The sequence below is a fragment of the Stenella coeruleoalba genome, assembly GCF_951394435.1.
Source record: "Stenella coeruleoalba genome assembly, chromosome: 11".
Lineage (NCBI taxonomy): Eukaryota > Metazoa > Chordata > Mammalia > Artiodactyla > Delphinidae > Stenella > Stenella coeruleoalba.
Genome location: NC_137157.1, coordinates 7522894 through 7550051, shown reverse-complemented (window position 1 = coordinate 7550051; position 27158 = coordinate 7522894). Strand labels below are relative to the sequence as shown.

General features: G+C 49.2%; 1 protein-coding gene across 1 annotated transcript in view; it reads left to right on the top strand.

The window, feature by feature from the left end:
* ACO2 (aconitase 2) overlaps positions 1-27158 on the top strand; it is a 51839-nt gene that overhangs the window by 18369 nt on the left and 6312 nt on the right. The window contains exons 2-9 of the mRNA XM_079937148.1: positions 9628-9764; positions 13882-14140; positions 17438-17530; positions 21341-21499; positions 21724-21874; positions 23200-23304; positions 24290-24381; positions 25416-25521. Coding sequence (XP_079793274.1) covers positions 9628-9764; positions 13882-14140; positions 17438-17530; positions 21341-21499; positions 21724-21874; positions 23200-23304; positions 24290-24381; positions 25416-25521 — 1102 coding nt within the window. The remainder of the gene's footprint in view (positions 1-9627; positions 9765-13881; positions 14141-17437; positions 17531-21340; positions 21500-21723; positions 21875-23199; positions 23305-24289; positions 24382-25415; positions 25522-27158) is intronic.

The window sequence follows — 27158 nt, the reverse complement described above, 5'->3', positions numbered from 1 at the left end:
TCCCAACCCCTGAATGTTCCTTCTTGGCCCCCACCACCTCCTGTCACAGGGGGAATCTCACTGTCCACCATACTGCACACAGAGAAATGACCCATGGGGCGGGCACTCTGAGCTTGATACCTTCACCCGAATGTTGGATTTCAAAATTGGAGTTCAAGAAGAAACCTATAGTGATATTAGGGAACTTTGGTTCTCTCTACATCAGCTAAAAACAGCTTGCTGTCAGTCTCTTTCCATCCACACAGTATTACCTTAATACAAATTTGGGGAATTATAGGAGAAAATAATTTTCTGTCTTAAACCATTTTTTATAATGTTCATTTCCTTTACATACTTGGAGTTATTTCTTGAAGATAGAGTCTCAGATATGGAATTACTGAATCAAAGGTATGGATGTTCCTGTGGATGTCTTATTGACAAGCTGCTTTATGAAAAGATTGAATTATTTTGCTTTTAGTCCACAGCAAGCAGTCTGCAAGGATATTTATCTTTGGTTCTGAGCATTTTTTAATTAAAAACTAATGTTGGTTACATTCTTTCTAATTATAAGAAGTATTATAATGATTCATTTGTAGAAAATTTGGAAAATTTAGAAAAAAATCAAGAAGGAAATTTAAGCCATTATGTCTAGCGCATGGATTTAACCATACTTGATGCCTTACTTAAAAGATTTTTTGTCATGAATTTTTACACATAAGTAAAAGTAGAAAATAGTACAAAGAACACCCATATACCTACCATCTAGAGTCAACAGTTATCAACATTTTGCCTTATTTGCTTCATCTATATATATATTTTTAAATTTTTATTGGAGTATAGTTGATTTACAATATTGTGTTAGTTTCTACTGTAGAGCAAAGTGAATCAGCTTATACGTTTATATATATCTCTTTTTTGGATTTCCTTCCCATTTAGGTCCCCACAGAGCATTCAGTACAGTTCCCTGTGCTATACAATAGGTTCTCATTAGTTATCTATTTTATACATAGTATCGATAGTGTATATGTGTCAGTCTCACAATTCATCCCACCCCCCCATCTATATATTTTTTATTATTTTTTTTTCTGGACCATTTCAGAAGAAATTAAAGGCGTTGTGACACCTCATTCCTAAAAGCTTCAACATTTATCTCTTAAAACTAAGTCAATTAGCTATATAACTACAGTATCATTTTCTTAACTTCCCCACTTCTCCCAAAAATGTCTTTGGTAGCTATCTCTTTTCAAATCAAGACCTGATAAAAAAATTTGCATGCTGCATTGATATTTTCTTTTTTTTCTTTTTCTTTTTTTTTTTTTTGCAGTATGCGGGCCTCTTACTGTTGTGGCCTCTCCCGTTGCGGAGCACAGGCTCCGGACGCGCAGGCTCACCGGCCATGGCTCACGAGCCCAGCCGCTCCGCGGCATGTGGGATCTTCCCGCACCGGAGCACGAACCCATGTCCCCCGCATCAGCAGGCGGACTCTCGACCACTGCGCCACCAGGGAAGCCCTGATTTTACTTTTTTAGTCTCTTAATCTAGAACAGCACCTCCCCACTCCCACCCCTTCACACACACACCGTTTTTCCCCATGACATTGACTTGAAAGGGACTAGCCCAGATTCTCGTAGACCTTTCGCATTCTGGATGTAATTGATTATTCTTTTATTCCTTACATTTCCCTTAAACTGGAAGTAAGGTCCCAAAGCTTTCTTAGATTCAGGTTAAACGTTTTTTGACAAGAATTCTTCATAGGTGACGCTGTCCCATCGGGAGGCACGAATGTAAGGTAGTCTTGCTGTTGGTGATGCTGTTTGATCTCTGGGTTGAGCTGGTGGTAACCAGATTCCTCTAGTGTGAAGGTACATTTTTTTCCTTTTACTTAGTCGTGATAAATTCCTGTAAGTTAACTTGCTGAAACAAAGGGTTTGCACATTTTTAAAAACCAGAACGCTTGATTATTGTCTCAGTGCTCCTGACTGATCCTGCTGTGTATGCTACACTACAGTCAGCATGCTTTTCTGCACCAATTTGTCTTGTTCATTCTTTTTTTTCCCCCTGATTACAAAAGAAACTCACATATATCATGCAGCATTTAAAAGTTACAGAAATACTTAGCCTAGAACATAAAAGTGCCCATAATTCTAATCTCTAGAGATAATTGCTGTGAACAGTTTAGGCATATCATGTCAATTTTTTTCTAAACATATTTACATTTGTTAATTACTGTTATTATACAGAAATGGGCCCATACCATGGCACTATTTTGCTATTTCTTATTTTCATTGAATGTGTCATGAAATTTTTTTCCTGCCAGTAAAGGTAGATCTACTTCTTTTTAAATTTTTTTTTATTTTTTAAATATTCTTTTTAAAAAAATATTTATTTATGTATTTATTTGGTTGCACCGGGTCTTAGTTGTGGCAGGTGGGCTCCTTCGTTGCGGCATGCGAACTCTTAGTTGCAGCATGATGTGCGATCTAGTTCCCTGACCAGGGATCGAACCAGGGCCCTCTGCATTGGGAGCTCAGAGTCTTATCCACTGCGCCACAAGGGAAGTCCCCTCTACTTCTTTTTTTAAATCATGGTAAAATACATAATAAAGTTTGACATTTTAACCATTTTTGACTGTTCACTTCAGTGACGTTAACTACATTCACAATGTTGTTAGACCACCACCATCATCTTACTCTTGAATATTTAAAAAGGTGTAGAATGGCATTCCTTCGTGGATGAACCAGAATTTATTCAATCAGTGCCCTATTTTTGGACAATTGTGTTGTTCTTTTAAAAACAGTGATGGGGACTTCCCTGGTGGCACAGTAGTTAAGAATCCACCTGCCAGTGCAGGGGACACGGGTTTGAACCCTGGTCTGGGAAGCTCCCACATGCCACGGAAATAAGCCTGTGCGCCGCAACTGCTGAGCCTGCTCTCTAGAGCCCGTGAGCCACAACTACTGAAGCCTGCGCGCCTAGAGCCTGTGCTCTGAAACAAGAGAAGCCACCGCAATGAAAAGCCCGCACACCGCAACAAAGAGCAGCCCCGCTTGCCGCAACTAGAGAAAGCCCGCACGTGGCAACGAAGACCATCAATCCAAATGTGAAGCTAGATAAAGAACAGTTGTCTCAATAAATAAGTAAAAACAGTGATGTAGAGAGCGTCTTTGCTAGTCTCTACACCCATTGAAGTGAGTATTTTTATAAGATAGCTTCCTGGAAGAGGGAAAGCTAGTCAAAAGGTACAAACGTTTTACATTTTAATAGGTATTGCCTAATTGTTTTTCAAAAACGTTCAACCTGTTTACAGTCTAACCACAAGCATCTGAGCCTGGCAAATTATTGATTTGTCCTGTTAACTATTTGTTCTCACAAGGTTAACCAAACTTGCTCTGTATTTAACCTTGCTCAATAAGGAAGAACTGGTTGGTAAAGTAAAAGCAACATTCATTGGTTTAATTAACTGATATTTATGTAGCACCTGTGTATCAGACCTGGTGTTCAGGCATGGGGAATTTTATTATGAATGAACAGACATAATCCCTCCCTTAGTGGATCTTACAGACTAGTGGAGACAGATATCATCTCACGAATGAACGTCAGAAAGTAGTAAATGGGCATAGATGATAGGAGGCTCTGCTTGGGCTGAGAGTTCAAGAAGGTTCCCTAAGAAAGTGAAGTTAATTTGGAACTTGAAGGATCAATGGGAATTACCTACACAAAGGGTAGATTGAGAAGGAGGTGGGCAGAGAACATTCTAAGCAGAAGAAACGGCATGTGCAAAGGCCCAGTGGCAGATCCCTTTAGACTTTGTACTGGCTACGGAAGTTCAGCATGTTTGGTGCCCTGGAGGAAAGCAAGTTTCTGAATTATTCAGAGACCAAATAGATGAGGTCTCTCTGCCAGGATCCCGTAAGCAGAAGGGGTTTCAGAGAGATGGGAGGTTTTCCAAGGCAAATTCTAACAAATTGCAAGTAGTCTGAAGGAGAGACAGAAGAGATGCTGCTACAGAGCTCAGCTTAGATTTTTAGAATGTCTTAGCCAAAGTTGGAAGGAGGGCAAGTAACTAAGGAGAAACACTGTGGCAGCTGGAATACATCAGAAAGGGGTCAAGAATGTCAAAGGCCCAGATGAGCTAAGGCTTCTGAAAAATGCTGATCAGCCAAAAGTTATGTTTTCAGTAAGCAAAAGAAGAGGATACCCCTTCTGCCAGAATCCAGAAAAGGAGCACAACCTCATCACATCTAATTGTGTGTCTGTCTCCTCCATGAAAATAATACAATATAACATACATTGAGGGCTTTCCTGGAGGTGCAGTGGTTAAGAATCCGCCTGCCGATGCGGGGGACATGGGTTCGATCCCTGGCCCGGGAAGATCCCACATGCCACGGAGCAGCTAAGCCTGTGCGCCAGAACTACTGAAGCCCGTGCACCTAGAGCCGTGCTCCGCGACAAGAGAAGCCACGACAATGGGAAGCCTGCGCACCACAATGAAGAGTAGCCCCCGCTCGCCGCAACTAGAGAAAGCCTGCGCACAGCAGCAGAGACCCAACACAGCCAAAAATAAAAACAAATAAATTAATTAAAAAAAAATCACATACATTGAGCACATATGAACCCGCTCTGTGCCAAGCACTTAAAGTAGACTATTTCATTTACTATTAACACGTTTATCTCCATTTTCTCTGTGGGGAAGCTAAGGCTTGGTGAGGCTAAATAACTTCTCTAGGGCCACAGCAGGTTAGTGATGCTGCTGGGTTGGGCAATCTGACTACAGGTCTTCAATCTGAACCATCACACCATGCTACCTTCCAATGGGAAAGGATAGGCTATGTGGGGTTAGCGGGTAGCAGAATCTAGGGGAATTGGCTTATCCTAGAAAGAGACAGGTCTGCACTTGCATCCTGGATTCACTGTCACATGTAAGACTTCTGACTTAACCTCTATGATCTTCAGTTTCCAAATCTGTAAGATGGGAATAACAATTACCTTGTACCACTATGGAATTCAAAATTAGGCACAGAAAATGCTTGGCATGGAGCAGGTACTTAATAAGTAAGGCTGTTTTATTTTTATTCTAAGACTACCCATAGCCTAGTCTTCATTTTATATGTGAGATATATGTGGTCCTGAATGAATGATACATGGTACCCTTGCCCTTGAAGTCAGTCTTTGGGTAAGCATATTAGTGTGATCAGCCTCTTCAGAGTTATACATGACATTTCATACACTTTAAACCTCTCACAGTTCGGCTCTGAAGCAGGGAACAGGGCTGAGATTTCACCCTTTACAGGTGTGAAAAACTCAGGCCTGGAGGAACAAAGTGAATTGCTTAAGGTCTCACAGCCAGGCTAACATCTTCTTACTTTTTTGTTGCGATTAGATTAGTGAAACGGAGTGTGAGTGTTGATTTCTGTAGGGCAACTGACGGGTCAGTCAGGCTGTCCCTAGTCGCAAAACAGAAGCGATGGCTTAGTGACATTTCAGTCAGGTGGTTATTGTTGTGGGTTGAAGACCCGGACCTGGGGATTGTCACTAAATAGATCACTGTTGGCTTGACCAAACGTCCACCCTGGGGAGCCTGGCCTGGAATGGGTCACATTTGTACTGAGACTTGAATGAACAGCCTGAGAGTTGTGCTTACTGTGTGTGGCTGACACGCACTGGGAAGGCCAGCCTGTCAGGACCTGGGGTGACTGACCCGGACTCCTGTAGACCACAGAGGGCTGGAGGTAGACAGAAACTGGTGCTGAAATTAAACCAAGATTAAGGTAGAGCTCTGCACAGAAAACCAAGTCTGTAGTACAGTGTGGCTTGAGCGGTCAGTGAGGAAGGTGGCTATTGAGGGGTTAGGAGGAAGGGAGTGATGCATGTGTCAGCAGTGAGGTGGACAGCCACGAGCTCAGCAAAGGAAGTGACTGTCCCTTTGCCCTCAGCACAGGGCATGGTTGGGCTATTGCAGGACTTAGAAACATGCCACGTAAAGGAAAAGTTGAAAAAACTCAGGGCTACCCTTGGCCTAGAGAAGAGGGAGTTTAGAGAGGACAGTAAGTCCTGTCTTCAGATAGTTGAGGGACCCCCGCCCTCAGCTGAGTTATTGACCTGGGTAAGGTTTAGGGTTACGTTGTTGTTTTGGGCCATATCTTGTGGCTTGCGGGACCTTAGTTCCCCAACCAGGGATTGAACCCAGGCCCATGCAGTGAAGGTGCCGAGTCCTAACCACTGGACCACCAGGTAAGTCCCAGGATTGTGTATTTTTAAGAAACTCAGGAGATTCTGTTGCACCTCAGGTCTGGGAAGCAATATCCTGAGAAAGATGGTTGCGTTTATTTCATACCGTCCAGAGGGCAGACGCCCCCACTACCTGAAAAAGCAGACTGTGCAAGGAAACAGAGAGAGGGAGAATATTTTGAAATTTTTCAGAAATGGATTGGTGGTCGTGTGGGATGATGAACTCCTGGCATGGGATGGGGTCCAAATAGCTTTTTAGAAAAATTGACTTGATGAACATTCAGGTTGTTCAGGCTTCCTAAAAACTCTTTCCATCCTTATTAATGTATAAACCTGAGCCGTCCCATGTGGCAACTTAACTTTAATTAAAGTTGAGTAACATTAAAAATTCCACTCCTCAGTCACCTCAGCACACTTCAGGTGCCCTGCAGCCACGCGTGGTGGGTGGCTACTGTATTGAACAGTGAGGATCTAGGACGTGTCCATCGTGGCAGGAAGTCCTCTTGGGCAGCGCTAGCTGTTGTGAACAGACATTTGCACATAGTTGGTAAGCAGAGCAGTGTCATGATTAAGGATTGAGCATGTAGCTGGTTGATTTGTTATTAACACTATTGAGTTTTTCTCCATTTTAGGGGCAAAGCTTCGGGTGAGGGCCTGGGGCAATAGCAGAAAGTGGGCCAGTCAGGCTGGGTTGGGTCCTGGTTGCTGCTCTGTGGCCTTGGTCACTGCATGAGAGCCTCAGTTGCCTCACTTGGAAAATAGGCTAATCATAGACGCCGCTTCACTGGGCGGCTGTGAGGATTAGATGCTCAGCACGGTGCTCATCTCACACTAGGTACTAATAAATATTCTTTTTTTATCCCAGAGTTGTATTCTGTATGAACATATTATTTTGTCCTTTTTTTTCCAATCAGCATTATTACTTAAATCTATTTTTAAGTATTGATATGTGTCCATAGATTGCTTAATTGTCCCCTTACTGTTAGGAATTTGCTACTTTACCTTTTCTCTACACTATAATTATGATTACAGTTATTTGTTTTGCTTACTGGGCCAGACACTAGGTATTGTTCTACTCATTTTTATTTCTAAGGAAACTGAAGTTAAGGGCAATTAATTTACAAAAAGAGAGCGATAGATCTGTGTATAAACATTGGAAAGATGTCAAAGATATGTTGATAAATGAAAAAAGCAAGTTGCAGAACAACTTGTATAGCTTCTCATTTGTGTGAAAAACACAGAGGAGGTTGAATGTATGCTTATAAATGCACAGGGGTAATAATAGAAACCGTGCCAAGTACTTTCTGTTACCTCCTAGCCCTCACAATAGCACTGTGTGGAAATGATTACTTAGAGAGGGTAAATTGTCCTAGATGGCTCAGGTAGTAAATGGCTTGCCAGGTTGAAGTCCAGGTCCCCCCGACTGCCGCTGTGCACTGGGCCTCCCACTGTAATGGCAGCGGCAGGCAGCAGCGGCCGTACCTGCAGCTGCAGTGTCCCACATTCCTCCTCTGCACAGGCTGTTGAAAGTCCTTTGGGACTCCCCTGGCGGTCCAGTGGTTAAGACTCCATACTTCCACTGCAGGGGGCACAGGTTTGTTCCCTGATCGGGGAACTAGAATCCCACATGCTGTGAAGCCAAAAAAAAAAAAGGAAAGTCCTTTGATTGGTGAGTTCTTCACCCCTACCCAGTAGGGCAGAGAGTGAGGGTCCCCTGGTGGATTTTTAGCTGGAGGGCAGGTGGATCTGCAGTCTGCACTGGGAGGTCGCTTCTGCTGTGGCAGGTCAGGGGGTGGCGGGTGGGGTGCTGTTTCCTGATGGGGTCTGCCCTCCTCGCCGGCCACCTGGACAGCGAGTGGCAGCTGTGCATTTGTATTGGTTTAGATGCTGAGGTCGGCAGGATTTGGCTTTAAATGTTCTGGTGACATATAGAAGGGAGCCTGGGGCAGTGGCTTGAGCTTTGCCTCTTTCCTTGCCCGAGGGTATGACTTCCTAGATGGCGAACACCACTGTTCTTTCCCTCTGTCGCTTCTTTGGGTTCATCTATTCCTCCTTGGTCAAAATGGACCCTGTGAAGTTTGTCATCCACAGTTTAAAATGAACTAATACAGACCCCTTCATAACAGTTGCTTATCTGTTGCTGCATAAGAAGTCGTTGCTCCCAAACTTAGAGGATTAAAACAACAATACACGTTTCTCGCTCACAGTTCCTGTGGGCCCGGAATTTGGGAGCGTCTTGGCTGGTGGTTCTGGCTCAGAGTCGCTCAAGAACTTGCAGTCCAGGTTGTCGGTCAGGGCCCTGGTGATCTGAGGGCTTGGGCTGAGGCTGGAGCACTGGCTCGCAAGATGGCATGCTTACACGCCTAGCAAGGTGGTGCTGGTTTTTGGCAAGAGGCCTCAGTTCCTCTCTAGGTGGGCCTCTCTGAGGACTGCTGAACTGTTTGTTTGTTTGTTTGTTTGTTTTTTGCGGTATGCGGGCCTCTCACCGTTGCGGCCCCTCCCGCTGCGGAGCAGAGGCTCCGGACGCGCAGGCTCAGCGGCCATGGCTCACGGGCCCAGCCGCTCCGCGGCATGTGGGATCTTCCCGGACCGGGGCACAAACCTGTGTCCCCCGCATCGGCAGGCGGATTCACAGCCACTGCGCCACCGGGGAAGCCCTGCTGAAATGTTTTAACAGCGGTGGTGACTGTCTTCCGCCAGAGCCATCAAAGAAAGAGAGAGCCATGCAGAAGCAATCCTTTTTGCGGCCTAGCCTCAGAGGTCCCCTGGTATCACTGTGCCATTCTGTCCAGTCAGTCGGTGAGTCTGCTGCACATTCCAGGGGAGCAGGATTAGGCACCACCTTTTCAAGGATTGAGGAAACATCCAAAGCTCATGCATAGGTTTTCCTCACTAATTTTTCCATCTATTCAACCATTAGTTATTACATCTCAAATATGTGCCAGGTAGTCCAGATACAGATGAATAAGACAGACAGAGCTTGATCCCAAGCCCCAAGGAACTTATAGGCCAGGCAGGATAGCAGCTACCATTTGGGTGGTGCTTCAGAGCTTAATGGGAACATCCACATATTTTCTCCTTCAACCTTCCCAGTAACTATATGATCGCTACAGCTGGTTGTATCCCCATTGCCCAACTTTTCTGGTCCTCAGATGATAGAGGATTTTCTTAAGTGGACAGAATTTGACTTTGATGCAGAAATTCTGACTGTAAATCCCTTACACTTTTCTGCTACCACAGGCTGTGTTCCTTTTGGCTACTGTCTCATCCCTGTGCCTCAGGTGAGGAAACTGAGGCTGCAGTCACTGAATAGCTCTTGACACTTGAATTCTTTGCTTTTTTCACCATTCTGCGCTGTCTCTCAGGGGTGGACCGCTCTAAATACTCCACTGACAGTCACTGCTGTCCTTCTTCTTGCAGAAAGCCCTGGGTGTGCGGCAGTACCATGTGGCCTCGGTCCTGTGCCAGCGGGCCGAGGTGGCCATGAGCCACTTTGAGCCCACTGAGTACATCCGCTATGACCTGCTCGAGAAGAACATTAACGTCGTCCGCAAACGGTAAGGCTGCAGGGCGAGCTGCGGAGACTGCGAGAGGGTGTTGGTGCTTCTGGTGCCGCCTGCCCCTTTCGGGCAGCGTAGGAGGTGCTTGGGGAAGGATGGTTGGTCGTGGTGGTGGCAGGATTGAGTCGTTTAGGGTACAGCGGTCCCTGCTGAGGAAGGGTGTTCCAGATCAGTGGTGGACCTTCTGTCCTCTCTGCCAAGGAAAAGTCTGTTAGCAAGAAGCCTGGAGATGTGGGCCCTAGGGAAGGTCTCAGGCACTCTTCGGTGCTGTGGCCCGAACCTTCCACCCACTCTTTCCAGGACAGACGACTAGCCCTGGGCCATTTCTCTGGGATCTGCCGGGCCCAGTGACTTCAGAAATACATATATTTCCCCTTCAGTGCATAAGCCCAGGGGAGAGCTCAGCCTTGAGACTCAGCAGGAATCTCAGGTGGGATCTTGAGCATATTTTTTTTCTGGACCTCTCTTTGCTCATTTGATAAAATGGCAGCTGTCTTTGCACTGCTGTTCTGTGTGCCAGGTTCTGGGCTAGATGCTGGCACAGGAGGGATGAATAAGATACCACAAGAGGATGCGGAGTGGGGGCTGGTAGCGCCAACCAGCGCTGCGCCTGAAACTTGAATGGCTGCAGACAGAGCTGCGCGCTTGCCTATCTGGTGACATGGCCCTGGGAGGACGAGAGAACCAGTATGAGTACACAGTGTCCCCATCCGCATTAATAGCTGACGAATGGGCTCAGGTGGACAAAGCCACACTGTGAGTGATGGGACCTGGTCTCCAGGCTCTCGTCCAGTGCTCTGGCCACTGTCCCACACTTGCTCTCTGTTGCCACTTTGCTTCCTCTTTACTGGTATCCTCACTTCAGTTTTACAGGTAAGGGACTATCTTAGTCTTTATCTGCTGTACCTGCAACTTGGCATCACCTAATTGTAATAAAGACCTCTTAATGCACATCAAGGATGTTCATCTGATTCAGGTGGTGTAGGCCTTACTGCTCAAACTGCAGCCCATGGATCAGCAGCATCGGCATCAACAAGAGCACTGGGAGCTTGTTAGAAATGCAGAGCCTCAGGCCTCACCCCAGACCCACTGAGTCAGAATCTGCAGTTTTAACAGGAGCCCCAGGTGACTGGAGTGCACATCAAAATGTGAGAAGTGCTGGTCAGGTTTCCATCTGGTTCTAATGTGTAGTCAGGGTTGAAACCACTGTCCTCATCACTGTGCAACCTTATAAAATACTTTTTCACTAGAAAACACTATTTATTCTTAGAGCTCTCAGATCACAGCTCAGTGGAAAAATAATAGATTTTGCTTTAGTCTGCAAAACACTTCTCCCCTGCTCTTTATCATGCTTAGAAGGAGAGTTAACATAGAAGCTTGCTTTGAGATAACTTGACAAAAAAGTGTTCACCATTTTGTCTTTGCTTTAAAAAAATTAATCAAAAAACTGCCCTTTGGTTTTAATTTTTATCAGCAAAATTAACCCTCCCCCTAAAATTTTTCCTTTGCCTTCTTATTCCAACTCTGCACTAACCAGAAAGTCCAATCAATAACTTTTAGCATTTTCCAGATTAGTACAGACAAGAGATGTTCCATTTTCATTGTTGCCATAGAAGAGTGGTTCTCGCTGGAGGTGGGGTAAGGGGTCGATTTTGTCCCCTAGGGAATGTCTAGAGACATTGTAGGCTGTCATAACCTGGGGTGGGGAGTGGTTTACTGTTACCTAGTGGGTAGAGGCCAAAAAAACTGTCACACATCCTACAGTGCAGAAGACAGCCTCCACACTAAAGAGTCATATGGCCCAAACTGTCAGTTGTGCCATAGTTGAGAAACCCTTCCATAGAGAAAGAAAGCATAAGTGAGGCTGTTCTAAAAAGATGCTAGTGGATTAAAACAGATGTAAGAGTGTTTTAGAGGGCCAGGGGATTTGCAGGGGGACGATTCCTCCACCCTGTGACAGAGGGGCCTGATTCTGTTCCTGGGAACTGGGCCTCTGTCATCCAGTGAAGTGGGGGACAGATGGACATAGAGGACCCACCTTGCCATCCTCAGTTAATCCTCAAGGAAATGTGGTGATGAACTCGTCCTTAGGCTTTTGTCATTGTCAGGCTTTTTTATACAACTTCAGGCATTTGCTGTCAAGGTCTTTGGTTTTAAAGCTCATGTGCTATTTTTCACCTCCCCTGGACGCAGAAGGAGGGGCTGTGCAGTGAGTCACTGCCTGTACACCAGCCTTGGAGATGCTGCCACAAAAAGGGGGCAGGCTGTACTTCAGGCCTGTGCTATTTTTATTCAAGGTTCTCATGACAGCAGAACTGAGAGATTTTTAGAATTGCCAGTTGCTCTGCTGTTGCCCACAGAGCCAGCACCCTAGGAAACTCTTGCTCTCAAGGGGTTAGGTAAACTTGGGAGTGAGGGGCTAGAACCCAGACTAGCAGAAGGACATTTCTCTGCTTTCCCAGCAGAGTCGTATTTGTAATAGCAACAGCAGTAATGATAGTAATTGAACACTTAACTGCAGGCCGGGCCCTGTTCTGAGTTTCCAGATGTTATTGAGAGACAGTATAAAGCCACAATGGCTCCTTGCATTCTAGCTCTTCCACTCAGTAACTAGCTCATGACCAGGGAGGGTCAAGTTACTTCACCTCACTGTGCTTTTCAGTTTGCTCATCTGTGTTGTGAGGATAAAGTGAGTTATATACATCAGAGTGCTCTGGGCTAAAAGTAAGTGCTAAGATAAAACTATAATGACAGAAAGCAGATGAGTGGTTGCTTGGGGATGGGGGCAGAAGGGAGGGATTATAAAAGGGGACAAGGAGACTTTTGGGTGATGGAAGTGTTCATTATCTTGACTGTGCTGATGATTTCACAGGTGTATTCATATGTCAAAACTTACCAGTTGTATACTTTAAATATGTGCGGTTAATTACACACCAATTATATCTCAATAAAGCTGTTTAAAAACAAGTATGTGCTATATAAGTGCTATCTGTTATCTCTTTCCAATACGAGCCCTGGACTTTAGAGACGGACTGGGAGCTCCCTGGGAGGGGCAGTGGCTTATCTGGTTACACGGTGTGTTTAGTACTAGGGTCAGGTCTAAACCCAGAGCCTCTGACTCCTCGTCCCATATATTTTTTTTTGGGCTCGTTGGGTGTGAGTGGAACTGTGCCCCTCCCGAGGAGCCTTCAGGTTTGGCCTAAGCTTTGAGAACGGCGGAGGCAGAGTGTGAGGTCCAGGCACGTGGGGTGGCAGCTGTGCTGCAGCGGCAAGCAGCAGCAGGGAGCCTCAAGGTCAGGGGAGGGGGGGTGAGAGTTGACCCGCGCCCAGCTCCGTCTGTGCGGGGGTGGGGGCGGGTGGGGGGGAGGCTGTGCCAAGGAGGCAGCTGAGTCCTGCCCGGGTGGCACCTCCCCGGGGGCTCTGACGAGGAAACAGGGTCTAGGAAGAGGGGCTCATGAGAGGCCAGAGGCAGCTTCTGTTCTTGAGAGCTGACAGCCACACCTGTCTTCATGGGGTGAGAGCGAGTGGAGCCAGCAGGAAAGGCTTTAGCGTAATAGGGTAACAAGGCCTCTAGCACCTGAGGCGGAGGGTTGCGGGCAGAGCGTGAGGCGGGTTGGGTGAGGGGTGCTGGTGCAGAGTCTCTGTCTCAGTGGGGCTGAGTGCACGGGGGAGGTGGCCGTGAACAGCGAGAAATAGAGCATCCAAGGTGAGACTCTGGCTGCGAACTTGAGCTTCGAACATCACTCTGCTGGGTCTCTGTTACCTCATGGTCGTTTTACTAAATGACAAGGATACAGTAAGGATTAAAAGATGAGACATACACGGAATAGGTGCCCGTCAGATAATAGCAATTAATATGCTGGAAAAAGCAAATATACTTCAGGGAAAAATAAAACAGTGCCGCCTCTTGTGATGTTGGCATTCATCAAGTGGTTTTGGACCTAGCGAGTGCCAGGTGCTGTGCCGTGTGCTGGAGCTACCACAGTGAGCAGCACCGATTCGCCTCCACCCTCGTGGGGTGCAGGGTGCCCGCCGTGTGTGCGGCGAGAGAATGGCTGTGGCGGACGGGGGCCCATGCAGCTGGTCCCAGGCCATCCCTCCTTTCTCCCGCCAGGTTGAACCGGCCTCTGACCCTCTCAGAGAAGATCGTGTATGGACACCTGGATGACCCGGCCCACCAGGAGATCGAGCGAGGCAAGACCTACCTGCGGCTGCGGCCTGACCGCGTGGCCATGCAGGATGCCACAGCCCAGATGGCCATGTTGCAGTTCATCAGCAGTGGACTGCCCAAGGTGGCTGTGCCGTCCACCATCCACTGTGACCATCTGATCGAGGCCCAGCTCGGGGGTGAGAAAGACCTGCGTCGGGCCAAGGTGAGCTGAAGGTAGTGTGGGAGGGGCGTGGAGGGGGCCAGTGGATGTGACATGGGATGAGAGACAAAACCCTTGAACTAGGGCATTACCCCCAAATTCTAATGGACTCTTTGGTTTACTTTTTTTTTTTTTTTAATTTATTTTTGCTCTCTTCTACTTTGAAAAATACCATTTGCCCTTTGTGAAGCTGTTAGAAAATACTGAGAAAACCTAAAGAAAACAAAAATCATCCTTAATCTTACCATAATAAAGGTATTCTTTTCAGGTCCTTTTTCTGTAATAAAACAGAATACTTTATAAGAAAAGTGATGCAGATGTCGGGTTCTGATACCTATCGCCACTTGCTCTGGAGAAGGGACTTTTTAGTTCCCGTGCTGCCACCATCACATGTGATCACTCGTGCTCTCGCCTGGCCCCTGGGGACCTTGTCAGGGAGGGAGGCGAATAGTGTCGCTGTTGGTAAATTTGAGGCGGCCGAGGCGCGTGCATCAAGTCCCACACCTGCATGGGGGCGAGGTTAGGACCAGACCCTTATCCCTTCTCCCAGTCAGGGCCCTCTCTTACTGATTGACCCGCTTTGTGGGCTTTCTTCTGTGAGTTTCACTTAACAAGGTAGAAGGGGCTGGATGCCACACTGAAGAGTTTTCCCCTTGGATTCCTCTCACTCTTATGAAACCAAATTTGTGCTCCTTCCTCCAGGCTCTACTTGTGGTGCCTTTGTGTGTGTCTACTCTTGGCAATAGCAGGTCTCCCCCAGCTCTGGGCCTCCACCCTCCCCACCCCCTCCCCGTCCCTCGCAATGGAAGTGGGCACTGCTCTTGGGGGGCCATTGGCAGGAGCTGAATGCTGGCAGGGCTGCAGCCCGGCTGGGCATAGAGCAGAGCATGCAATTGAAAGTGCTTCGGCTCCCAGGGTCAGCATGGCTCAGAGAGCCTCTCAGACCCATGGGAAACGCTCAGGGCAGCTTTCCCATTCAAGCCCCTTCTTCCTACCTTGGCCTGCTCGTTTGTGTCCTGGTGGGACAGCGGCTCCACTCAGCTGAAAGAGCCCAGCTTTCTGTCTGGTGGTTTCCATGTTAGCAGCAGCGGCGGTGGTAACTGGTAACATTACAGGGGATCCTTCAGTGCTGGGAACTGGGTCCTCTTCAGCCCTAGGGGTGAATGACTGCCTGCCGCAGGGCCACCACCTTCAGGGTCTGGCCCTCCCCTTACTTTATAGTTTTAAAATCTACCTTCTGGAGATGAGATTCACAAAATCATAGGATTTCAGGACCCATTCCCTCATTTATTTAACAAATGTTCATTGAACATTAATTATGTGCCAGGCACTGTGCTAGGTGCTGGGACTCAGTGTGAACATGACAGACAGGGGCTCTGCCTTCTGCCCTCATGGATCTTAGAGTCCAGTAGGGAGACAGAAGCTAAACAATCGCACAAATTGGTAACTGCCAATTTGGGAGAGTGTGGAACGCTGGAAGTATAAGAAAGATGTCTGATTTAGACTTCGTTGGGGAAAGGACAGCCTCTTTTGAGGATGTAACATGTAAGCTGAGATGTGAACAGATAAGAACGTTCTAGACAGAACAGATGACCTAAAGACCTTGAGGAGGAAGAAACCTGGTACTTTTGTGGAGCTGGAAGGGGGCCTGTGGGCCTGGAACTCTGAGGTGGGTGGGGGCAGGTGCAGGCAGGGCCTTGAGGACTGTGGGCGCCCTCCTAGGAGTCGCTGAGGGGTTTACACAGGAGAGGGATATGGTCAGATTTACATGTATTTGTAAAGGGTCCCTCTGGTTGGAGCTCAGAGAGGCAGAGTGACCTGTCCAGGGTCATACAGACCACCAGAGAAGTATCTAGGCTGAGTTCTGGTCGAGACTCTGCCACACCACTCTGGCCGCCGCGCTGCCTCTCTTCCCACACGCAGACACATGAGCAAATGCACACACAACCAGCTGCCTCCTGCCCTCAGTACCAGTTTTACAATTGGTGACTGATTTATAAACGAAAAACCCAGTATATTATTAATCAGAAAGAGACTGCCTTGGATACCTAAGTTCTTGTCTGCCGTTCTTTTACTTGGGGGAACTACACGGGCCCTCAGAAGGATGCATGGTTGGTGTGGAGTTTAAATGAAGGGGGCTGCACGGTATTGAGAGTGTTTTATGGAGGGCCCAGCGGAATCCACAGTGAGTCCTTCCTCTGTCTTGGAGCGCGGCTGTCCCACACCCAGAGGCTAGCAGGTCTCTATTCCTACTTCCTCCTTTGCAGCTCTGTGCTGTCTGCTATGGTCCCATCCCTTTAGTCCCTGGGGTCTCACCTATCCAGGGACATGCCATGTCTTCCAGATAAACTCTGGCCTACATCCGTGTGGTGGGAAGCCTTTCCTTCCCCCCGAGGAAGTTGTCTCTGAATTATAGGTATAGTGGGTACCATCCTGTTTTTTGTTTTGTTTGTTCAGAGCATGGTCCATTTCACGGTCTTTCATTTGGGGCCCATCAAACATATTACCCAGTGTTGAGCACCTACCGTATGCCAGACAGTGGTCTAGGTGTTCTGAGATGTAGTCTCTGTAAGGGAGGTAGCCTTATTTCTATTACAACGTAGCCCTCAGCTCTGTGGTTGGACAGGCCTGGGTTCAAACACTGGCTCCTCTGTTTAACCCTGGGATCTCCAGCAAGTTATTTCACCTCTGAGTTTCTGTTTTTGCATCTGTAAAATGGGTTTGGTGACATACTTCCCCTGAGTTGTGAGGATGTTTAGCGTGGTGCCATTTCCGTAGTGGACATTCAGTAAATGTCAGCCAGGATTGCAAATGAGGCATCCGAGGCGCCAGTGGAGAAACAACACCCAACATGAGGCGTGGTGGGACCGGGCTGTCCACTCTGTCCCACTGCTTCCCTTTGAGAGTTCCCCTCCCCCACACCATGTCCCAGTTAGTCCTGTAGTCCCATGCTTACCCCTCACTGCTGGCCTTGGCTGAGGACTTGAGTGCCAGAGGGACCCTTCTACAAATAAGGAAACTGAGACCCAGGGCAGGGAAGGGATTTGTTTTGGACCCACTCCCTGGCCAGGTGTCACAGAACTGGGCTTTGTCTCTGTTCCCTGCTCTCTCTCCTGGGCCTGCCAGCTGAGACTATGGGCCAGCGTCCAAGCCCTTTTGGAATTATTTGTAGACGGCCTCCAGGAGAGGGCCTGTCTTCACAGTGCCAGCATTTCAGAGTCAGAGGGGAGGGGTGGGGGAGGGGGGAAGGCATGAGCAAACTGTGTTACTAATGACCTGGTTATTGATTTGTCTCCATAGGACATAAACCAGGAAGTGTATAATTTCCTGGCATCTGCAGGTGCCAAGTACGGCGTGGGCTTCTGGAGGCCTGGCTCTGGAATCATTCACCAGGTAAAGCAGGGCCTGGCCTGCCTTTGTGGGTGGGCAGGGGAGCGGGCTGCCCTTAGGGAACCAGGGAGCACCTCCAGGCCTGTGGGAGCCCGGGGCTCAGGCAGGCAATTGGGTGACATTTTCATCAGCCCTTAGACTCCTCCGCCTTCATTTTAAATTTAATTTTCTGTTTTCAAAATTAATTAATTAATTATTTTTTGGCCGAGTTGGGTCTCCATTGCTGCACTCAGGCTTTCTCTAGTTGTGGCGAGCGGGGCTACTCTTCATTGCAGTGCGCGGGTTTCTCATTGCGGTGGCTTCTCTTGTTGCGGAGCATGGGCTCTAGGCATGCGGGCTTCAGTAGTTATGGCGTGCAGGCTCAGTAGTTGTGGCGCACAGGCTTAGTTGGTCCGCAGCATGTGAGATCTTCCCAGACCAGGGCTCGAATCCATGTCCCCTGCAGTTGGCAGGCGGATTCTTAACCACTGTGCCACCAGGGAAGTCCCTAAAATTAATTTTCACTGTGTCAAGTTATACAGTCTCACTCTCCGTGTGAGAAATTAAAATAGTCCCTTCTGACCAGCTTTTTAAGGTTGACATGTTTTGTGCTACACCTTCTTCTAAGCATTATAGTATTGTATTGTTTTTTTGTTTTGCTTTTTTCCACAAGCGTTATACCTTGTTGTGTGGATAGCTAGCACTTGATGAGCATATTCCGTGTGCCAGGCACTCCGCAGATGGTAACCTACTGGGTGCTCGCCGTGACCCTGTGAGATTGGCGGTTTTATTGTCCCCACCTTACAGATGAGGAAACAGGCATGGAGAAGTTAATCTCCTTGCCCAGGGGCACCCAGTTGGCCGATTGTGGGGCCAGGCTTTGCATCCAGGCGGCCTGGCCCTGGAGCCAGTGCTCCACACTGCTGTGCTGCGTCACGGCCTCCCATCACACCGGGAGCTCTTCCCCTCTCAGTGCACAGAGTGCTCCTCGGAGCCTTTTGGCCCATTGTGGGTGTCCTGGAGGATGGAGGGGCCAAAGGTCACATGGCCACATCAGTCAGGAGTTCTCCTGTGGTCTCCCAAGGATGGATTTTCTCTTGATAGGCAGTTCTGTCGCGTGTGTGTGTGTGTGTGTGTGTGTGTGTGTGTGTGTGTGTGTTTCTGGGGAGATAGGTGATTAGCTTTCATCAAAGGTGTCTGTTCAGGGCTTCTGACTGGTTTGTGGGGTGTGTGCTGGTTTGTGTCCATTTGCCATCCATCCTGTATGTGAAACCTGCCTCTTTGTACCTTCTCAAGGTGACCTTTCTCCCCACCTCCATCCCAGGGCTCACTTCCAGGCCTTCCTTCAAGATGAGCTGAGTCAGGTTGTAATCTGACCCTGCATGGGTTCCCAGCACTGCCCCACTCTGAAACCAGAGCCACAGATCACTGCTCTGCCCTTTCAAACCATCGCCCTTGCCAGGAAGGGGCTCCCCGGGTATGGCATGTCACACTGGTCTGCAGGGGCCAGAGAGCCTCTCTCAGCAGCAGGGCGAGGGAGTCAGGTGGACCCAACCTTGGTCTTTTGTCGTCAAGGGGACCCCAATCCAAGTGTCCTCCATTCACCTTAGTACAAATGCTGAGGCCGTTTTGGCAGCTTCTGGGCCAAAGTTTGGGGTCGTGAGTGATGGCAGCTCACACCTGCCAGTGGCCACCAGCTAAGTGTACAGCCTGATATCTTTCTTTAGAAAGAAAGTTCCCAGGAATCATGTGATCTCTGTGCAGCTTTTCTTTCCTCTCCCCCTCGACAGTAGGCAGCTTTAATCTGCCATGTCCAGATTACATCTTAATCCCTTTCCCTCTGCCTTGAGTCCCTTGGCAGACCCTTCCTCCTCCACAGTTCTGCTTTCTGGTCACCTTTGTGAAGTCCTGGCCCTCCGGTGCCCAGCATTGGGGATCTTGTGATCCTGTGTGGGACCCTTCACGTTATGGCCACAGTGTATGCTGAGTGTGCCCTGTGGGGACAGGGACTATGGCTTATTTATTCCTGTCTAGCTCTGGGCCTGGCGCCAGGTCAGTATAGAATAGATCCTCAGTGTACATGTGTCATGCAGGTAGATGGCTGAATTTCTAGTTTTATGTTCTAGATGTTAGTCCAGCCTAAAAATACACTTCTCCACCACACCCCCGTCTGCCTAACCGTATGCAGCCGACCACTGAGGTCACTGTCACAACCAGCTTCTTTGTGATGCTTTCTGCAGTCCTCGGGTCTGTGCTGACCACTCCCTTTTGGACATGGACCACACTGGCAGTCTACATGGTGTGACCACACTGAATTCTGTGTGTCTGGTCTTCATGGATCAGACTTTTACAACCTTGAGGAGCTTTAGAGATTAACTAGTTTTAAATCTTTGTATGTGGCCAAGGAAAAGGAGGGCTGGAGAAATGAAGCAGTTAAACGGCGTTCTCTCCAACAGTTGTTTTTTGTTAGGGATTTCTTCTGTGTTGGCCTATTCTCCCAGCCAGCTGCCTCGTTTCTGGAGAAGGAACCAGGTCTTCTAACTTTCTGTGTTCCCAAGAGGCGAGACCCCTGGACCCTTGCTGAGTCTGCTGAGCAGATGCCTAGCCTGAGGCAGAGGCCCTGGGGTTTCTGTAATATTCTGGGGAGACTACCCACCATTCTGTCAGTCCTGACAGTTCATAGAGCCTTTCGCATCTCTGATCTCATTTATCCTCCCCAACATTCTTATGTGTGTGTTGGGCCATAATTGCCTCTGGCAGCAAGCAACAGAACCTCAGGTGAAGGATCTTGCTGCAAAATAATAAATAAAAATAATGCCTCTCTCAGACATTATTACAGCTTGACGAACATGTTCCTATCAAGTGCTCACAATGATCCAGTGAGGGGGGCACTGTTATCAGCTACTTTTTACAGATGGGAAGCTGAGGCTTGGAGGGGTGAAGTGACTACCGGTAGGCGGTGCGGCCACACCGCAGACCCAGGCGTGGCCTTTGGCTGCAGTTTCTTCAAGCAGCCCCGCTGCAGCCTCAGCGTGTCCAGCACCTCAGCTGTCAGGATGGTGGGCGGGGCTGCACTGGGGGAGCTGCCCCCGTAGCTCCTTTAAATATCCTGGGGAGAAATGCTCACCGCCAGCTCCTAGCTCCCAGCTAGGAGGAGTGCCTCGACGAAGGGAACACTGAACTCGGAGAGGTAATGCGGCAAGTCATCCTCTTCCTTAAGCAAGTCACTTCTGTTCTCAGAGCCACCTCCAGGCCACTGAGGCTAGGGAGGCGTTGTCTATACTTCTTTTTAGTTCAGTGGTGGAAAAACTCCTGGCCTGTGCTCCCGTAGGATTCCCGGTACTTCCTTGTGGGTGCTGGAGCCAGGCCATGAAAGATTGTCTGCCCTGTTGAGAAGCCAGATAAGCACACTCCCTGTGTCCACCATGTGAGGCAGTGGGTGTTGTAGGGGAACACCTTTCAGGGGTCAGCACTTGTCCCCAGGCCTGTCACACGACACACTCTTGTACCTAGTTCATCTGGTTCTCGCCACAATCCTGGGGTCGAGGTGGTGTGGCCGTTCTTAACAAATGAGGAAACTGAGGTGCAGAGAGGCACTGACAAGCCCAAGTCATACAGTCAGGAACTGTCAGAGCAGTTTGTGAGCCCAGGCCGCCGGTCTCCCAGGTCTCTGGCTCGTCCAGGCCACACTGGAGAGGCCCCATCCTGGAGGGGTGCCTGGGAATGGCCCAGTGGCCCAGTGTCGGTAGGGGGCAGTTTTGCAGACCCCTTTGGAGCCCTACCTCCATTCTCTCCTGAGGGCTTTTAAGCTTAAGATCTTGGATTCTTTTTCAGATCATTCTGGAAAACTATGCATACCCTGGGGTTCTTCTCATTGGCACTGATTCCCACACCCCCAATGGTGGTGGCCTGGGGGGCATCTGCATTGGAGTTGGGGGCGCTGATGCAGTGGACGTCATGGCTGGGATCCCCTGGGAGCTGAAGTGCCCCAAGGTGAGGGGTAGGGAAGGGCTCATTTCGGGGTGACAGCAGAGGGGTGGTTGGCGGGGGTGAATGGGAGATGTGGGACCCGAAAAGGATGAGAGAATAGGTCAGGCTCAGATCTCTTTGGGAAGGAGGCAGGGATAAATAAGCTGAATTCCAGCAGGTAGATTCCTGGTTGGAACATGGCACATGATACACAGGCCTGTAACTGCTTCCTTGCCCCACCTACTCAGGTGATCGGTGTGAAGCTGACAGGCTCACTCTCCGGTTGGACCTCACCCAAAGATGTGATCCTAAAGGTGGCGGGCATCCTCACAGTAAAAGGCGGCACGGGCGCGATTGTGGAGTACCACGGGCCTGGCATAGACTCCATCTCCTGCACTGGTGAGGAGGGCGGCCACGTGACATGGCTCTCAGCCTGTGCTGGGCCCAATGGGGCCTGTAGTTGAGCCGTAGAAGCAGTGAATGGCCTTCCCCTGAGGATCTGTCCAGTCAATTTGGGGACTTGGGATGGACACTTAGAGGTCGAGGGGAGACCTCACTGTCTAGTCCAGGTCCCTCATTAAACGGGAGACTGGGGCCCCTCAAGGACGACAGGTAACTTCCCTTAGGGGCTGAGCCAACTTGGCTGTGGCCCTGGGCTGCCTTGGGTGATCCAGAAGAAGAACCTACAGAGGGTGGAGGTGGTGGTGGGAAGGGGAATCAGAGTCAGGGCTTCTGTCTCAAAGCAGCCGCATTCTCACATCTTCCCTTGGCTGGAGTTGGAACCTCACTCTCTTCCTTTGGATTAGAGACCGTCACTTGCTAGTCTCCAAGACCAGGTGGGAGCCAGCCCCTTCCTACTCATCACTCCTGGTGATCTGGCCCCAATGCCTGGGCCCTCAGAAATCCAGGTAGACTTGGAATGAACCTTAGAGATGGTTCAGTCCAGACTTCCCTAGGGGCCTCCCTCAGCTCCACAGCAGCCCCACAGAGCTACAGTTCAGCTGGCCCTTGTGTCCCTCCAGTGATGTGGGGCTCATTCTTATAAGTAGCCCTTACTACTGTTGGACAGCTCAGTTAGGAAGTTGGCAACAAGCCCAGACCCATGTCCCAGCAACCCCATGAGGCTGGAGTCCTGATAGCAGTCAGGGCATCTGTAGCCTTTCTAGTTCTGTGGGCGGTCTGTGGTCCAGGCAGTGGACGTCATTCCAGTCTTATTGCTGGAAAACTGCGGACCCAGAAACATTTCCACCGTGTTGTAGCTGAAACAGTGCAGGCCTGCACACCAGGCAGTCAGACCGAGAACTTCAGGCCATGCTGCATTTGCTCTGTGGCATGACCTTGGGCCTCTCTGAGCCAGTTCCCTCGCCTGCAGATGGACACAGTAACAACTGGGTGGTCTGGCCAGGTCAGCGTTCATTACATGGGGGCTGTCTAGTCTGCTGAGCGGGACAGCCAGGCCTAGAACTGGAACTTGGCTTGCAGGAGCTGAATCTTGTATCCCCTTCACTCTACCCAGCAGCCACCCTGAGAACCGGGACACCGAGCTCTGGCCCCGTGGCCTCTCTTCACTGGGCCTCATTTTAACCCTGGGCCACAGAGGCAGTGAGAGTGAGGGAAGAAATGATGCCAGCTCCCTGGTGTGAAGACGTGTGTGCACCTCTAGCAGGTGTGGGGGACCCTCGCCTAGCTGCACAGCCAGCCCCTTGGGCTCTGTTTCTCTACAGGCATGGCGACAATCTGCAACATGGGTGCAGAAATTGGGGCCACCACTTCGGTGTTTCCTTACAACCACAGGATGAAGAAGTACCTGAGCAAGACAGGCCGGGCAGGTGAGCCAGTGGGCGTCCTAAGTCCTAAGCCTGGTGTCTCCGGACTGGCTTCAGAGGCTCTGAGAAGCCTCTAACGGTCTGTGAGCGGTTATGTGTGTTACTGTTCCTGAGTGGGGTGTCTGTAGCTCTCATCAGCTTCTCAGTGGGTCTGGCATCTAAGTGTGAGATATCCCTGCCTCAGGATTGGAATTTAGTTTCCCCTGAAAGGGTGTCTGCATTCCGGTTCTTCTTGGCCTGGTCCCTGGTGCCCTCTGTGGGAGGCTCTGGAAATGACATGGATCTGCTTCTGTTTGTAATTCCTGCCCTGGCAGGGGGAGGAGGATAAAGGTCTGGAACAAGAACCACTTTGTAGGCCTCCCTCAGCAACTTCCCTGAGGTTCTAGTTTGGCTTCTTTGAAACCCAGAGTGGGAAATGGGTCCTGGGGGAGGAATTGTTGGAGCCTCTGAAGGGAGGTGAGCGAGGGTGATTGGTGGAGCCAGAGGCCAGGGGCCTGGGGGGGAGTTTGCCACTTTGTTCCCAAGCTCTCCGCACACAGAGTCCTACCAGAAAGGCCCTTCCCTCGCTTTTATTATCAAGTAACTTCTTCTCCTTCTTTAAAAACTCAGTGCTTCTCATCTCCAGGAAGCCTTCCCTGACTCTGAGCCTCAGTCACTACTTCTCCCCTGTGTCCCCGTGTTCCTGCGTGCCTCTGTTGTATTATGTTGTGACTTCCGGCTCACTGATAGCTCCTTCGCTAGACGTGAGCTCCTCGAGGGCAGGAGCTGTGTCCTGTGCTGTTTGTTTTGTTCCTTTGTTTGCCCAGTCAGTGTCCAGGGCCTGGTGTTTGACAGGTGCCTGGTAGCTGGTTCATATGGATGGATGGGTGGGCAGGTGGATGGATGCATGGATGGATGGATGGATGCGCAGGTGGATGGATGGATGGATGGAGTCTCATGGCCAATTTCTGTTTTACATGCTTCAGTCTCCCTCCCTTGTTGATTTCAGACATTGCCAACCTTGCTGATGAATTCAAGGATCACTTGGTACCTGACCCTGGCTGCCATTATGACCAACTGATAGAAATTAACCTCAGCGAGGTGAGGAAGGGAGTTGGTTCCAGGAGTTTCTGAGGGTGGGGGGTTCAGGCCCCGTCTGGGGACTTCTGGTGGGCCCTGGGGAGAGCCAGAGCAGGTCCCTGGCTGCACACCCAGCAGGGCTCTTGGGCTTTTGGTTCCCCAGTGTCCCTGCAAACTGCTGCCTGAATCAGTGGGGTGGGAGGGGCAGCAGGAAGGCTGTATGGCCAAGGGGAGAGTGGAGGTGGCTACTGCTGGTGATTCAGAAACGTTCAGTTGGCCCCCACCTCAGCTTTAGGAGAAGCCAGGATTTTGCCCTAGAGTTGTGAGAGTTCAGAGGGCAAAGCCCAAGATTCCCAAGCCTGAGCCTGGCACCCTGAGACCTGTAGGCCAGGGTGGCGTTTGGAAGGCCAGAGAAAGGGCAGTCTGGAGGAGCAGAAGCAGCAGAGCACAGCAGCCAAGGGTTTAGGCCCTGAAGCCAACCTGCATGAGTTCACATCTTGATTCTGCCACTTAAGCCTGCGACCTTGGGCAAGTTACTCAAGCACTGTGGGCCTCACTTCACAGTGTACCCAAGGCAGGCATGGGAACTGAATGAGCTAATCCGTGTAATAACAGTTGCTGACATTTATTGAGTGCTTACTGTGTGCCAGGCACTTCGTTAAGTGCTTCACGTTGATTGATAAGTATCGTCACACGTAAAGCATCTGGCTGTAAGATTCCAGAAGCACCATAGTATGGGAGGTAATGGGCTTAGGAAGCTGGCAACCTTGATTCATCCCATGCCTCTGCTATCGCCGAGCTATGTGACCTTGGGCAAAGTAGGCGCTCTGCCGTCTGCAGGCTGGAGATGACGAGCCGTGCGGGGTTGGAGAGATCCCAGGAGCTGCGGCACGTACAGTGCCTGTTGCTCGGGCATTTCCTGGGTAGAGCCGTGAGAACAGTAGTTGGCCTCCCAGGCCCACCGTGACTTGGTGAGCGGGAGTGAGGCCGCCTCTGAAGAAGAGAGGCTGTCCACGCGCCAAGCTGGGTTCCCTCCCGTGCCTTTTCTTCCTCAGCTGAAGCCGCACATCAATGGGCCCTTCACCCCCGACCTGGCTCACCCTGTGGCAGAAGTGGGCAGTGTGGCAGAGAAGGAGGGGTGGCCCCTGGACATCCGAGTAGGTGAGCCACCCCCGCCCCCTGCCTCAGGGCCAGCGGTCCACCCAGGGCTGTGGGCTGTGGCCTGTGCTTACCGCGGGGCCCTTCCTGAATGGACCAGGCACTTTCTGAAGCAGTTGGTTTTTTTCTTATGGCTTTTTAAAAAATTACTTTTTCTTGGTATAAAAGAAATAGAGGGATTTCCTGATGGTCCAGTGGTTAAGACTTCACCTTCCAGTGCAGAGGGTGCAGGTTCGATCCCTGGTTGGGGAGCTAAGATCCCACGTGTCTTGCGGCCAAAAAAAAAACAAAACGTAAAACAGAAGCAATATTGTAACAAATTCAGTAAAGACTTCAAAAATGGTCCACATCAAGAAAATCTTCATAGAGTCTGTCATACAGAGTGAAGTAAGTCAGAAAGAGAAAAACAAATACTGTATGCTAACACATATATGTGGAACCTAAAAAAAAAAAAGAAAAAGAAAAGAAAACCTTCAAAAAAAAAAGAAATATATATCAGTGTAGAGAATATTGACAAATAAGAAGTATTTTAAAACACCCCTAATCTCCACCCTCAGCCAGAAGCAGCTCTAGAAGCTCTTTGACAGGATACTGTATTTCTGTGTACATGCACATACTGATGTGTGTAATTTTCTGTTTTACAAACACTTCCTCTCACCAACCATGACGACTGATTTTACTTCACATGCTTTACATATACGGACACACTGGCATGGTATCACCGTTGTCACAGTTTAGTGTGGCTGTGAAGCACATGAACCCAGGTGGCCTGGGTATGAATCTGACTCTGCCACTTCACAGCTGGGTGACTGAGAGCAAATCACTTCACCTCCTGTGCCTCGGTTCCCCAGGTGTAAAACGAGGGTGATACTGTACTTACCCGTTAAAATTGCTGGGAAGTGGGACGAGTTAATGTGTGGTAAGAGCTTTCGGTGGTGCCTGGCATGAAGTGCTATATACAATGTGTTCAGCCTTATGAGTTGAAGTAAATAAAAACAAATCTTTGGTAGCTTAAAATTAGAAACTAAATTGCTGAGCTGGTGAGAGAGACTGTCTCTGTCTATAGACAGTGTGATGTCATCCAGTCTTTATTGACTTTCTGAATAACTGATAGACTTTCCTTTTTCTGATTTATTTACTTAATTAATTTACTTTTTTGGCTGTGTTGGGTCTTTGTCGCTGCGTGCGGGCTTTCTCTAGTTGCGGCGAGCAGGGGCTACTCTTCGTTGCGGTGCGTGGGCTTCTCATTGCAGTGGCTTCTCTTATTATGGAGCACGGGCTCTAGGCGCGCGGGCCTTAGTAGTTCTGGCACGCGGGCTTCAGTAGTTGGGGCTTGTGGGCTCTAGTGCAGGCTCAGTAGTTGTGGCGCACGGGCTGTTGCTTCGCAGCATATGGAATCTTCCCGGACCAGGGCTCGATCCCGTGTCCCCTGCGTTGGCAGGCGGATTCTTAACCACTGTGCTACCAGGGAAGCCAGACTTTTTAAAAAGAATTCTTTTTCCCCTGATTATAAACCAACTAGAAAGCCAGAGAATACTACAAAGTATAAGAGAAGAAAATTGGCCTATAGGCCCTCACCCAGCAGCAGTCATGTAAGTGTCTCAGTGTGGGCCTGCTGATGTGCATACACATGCAGACTG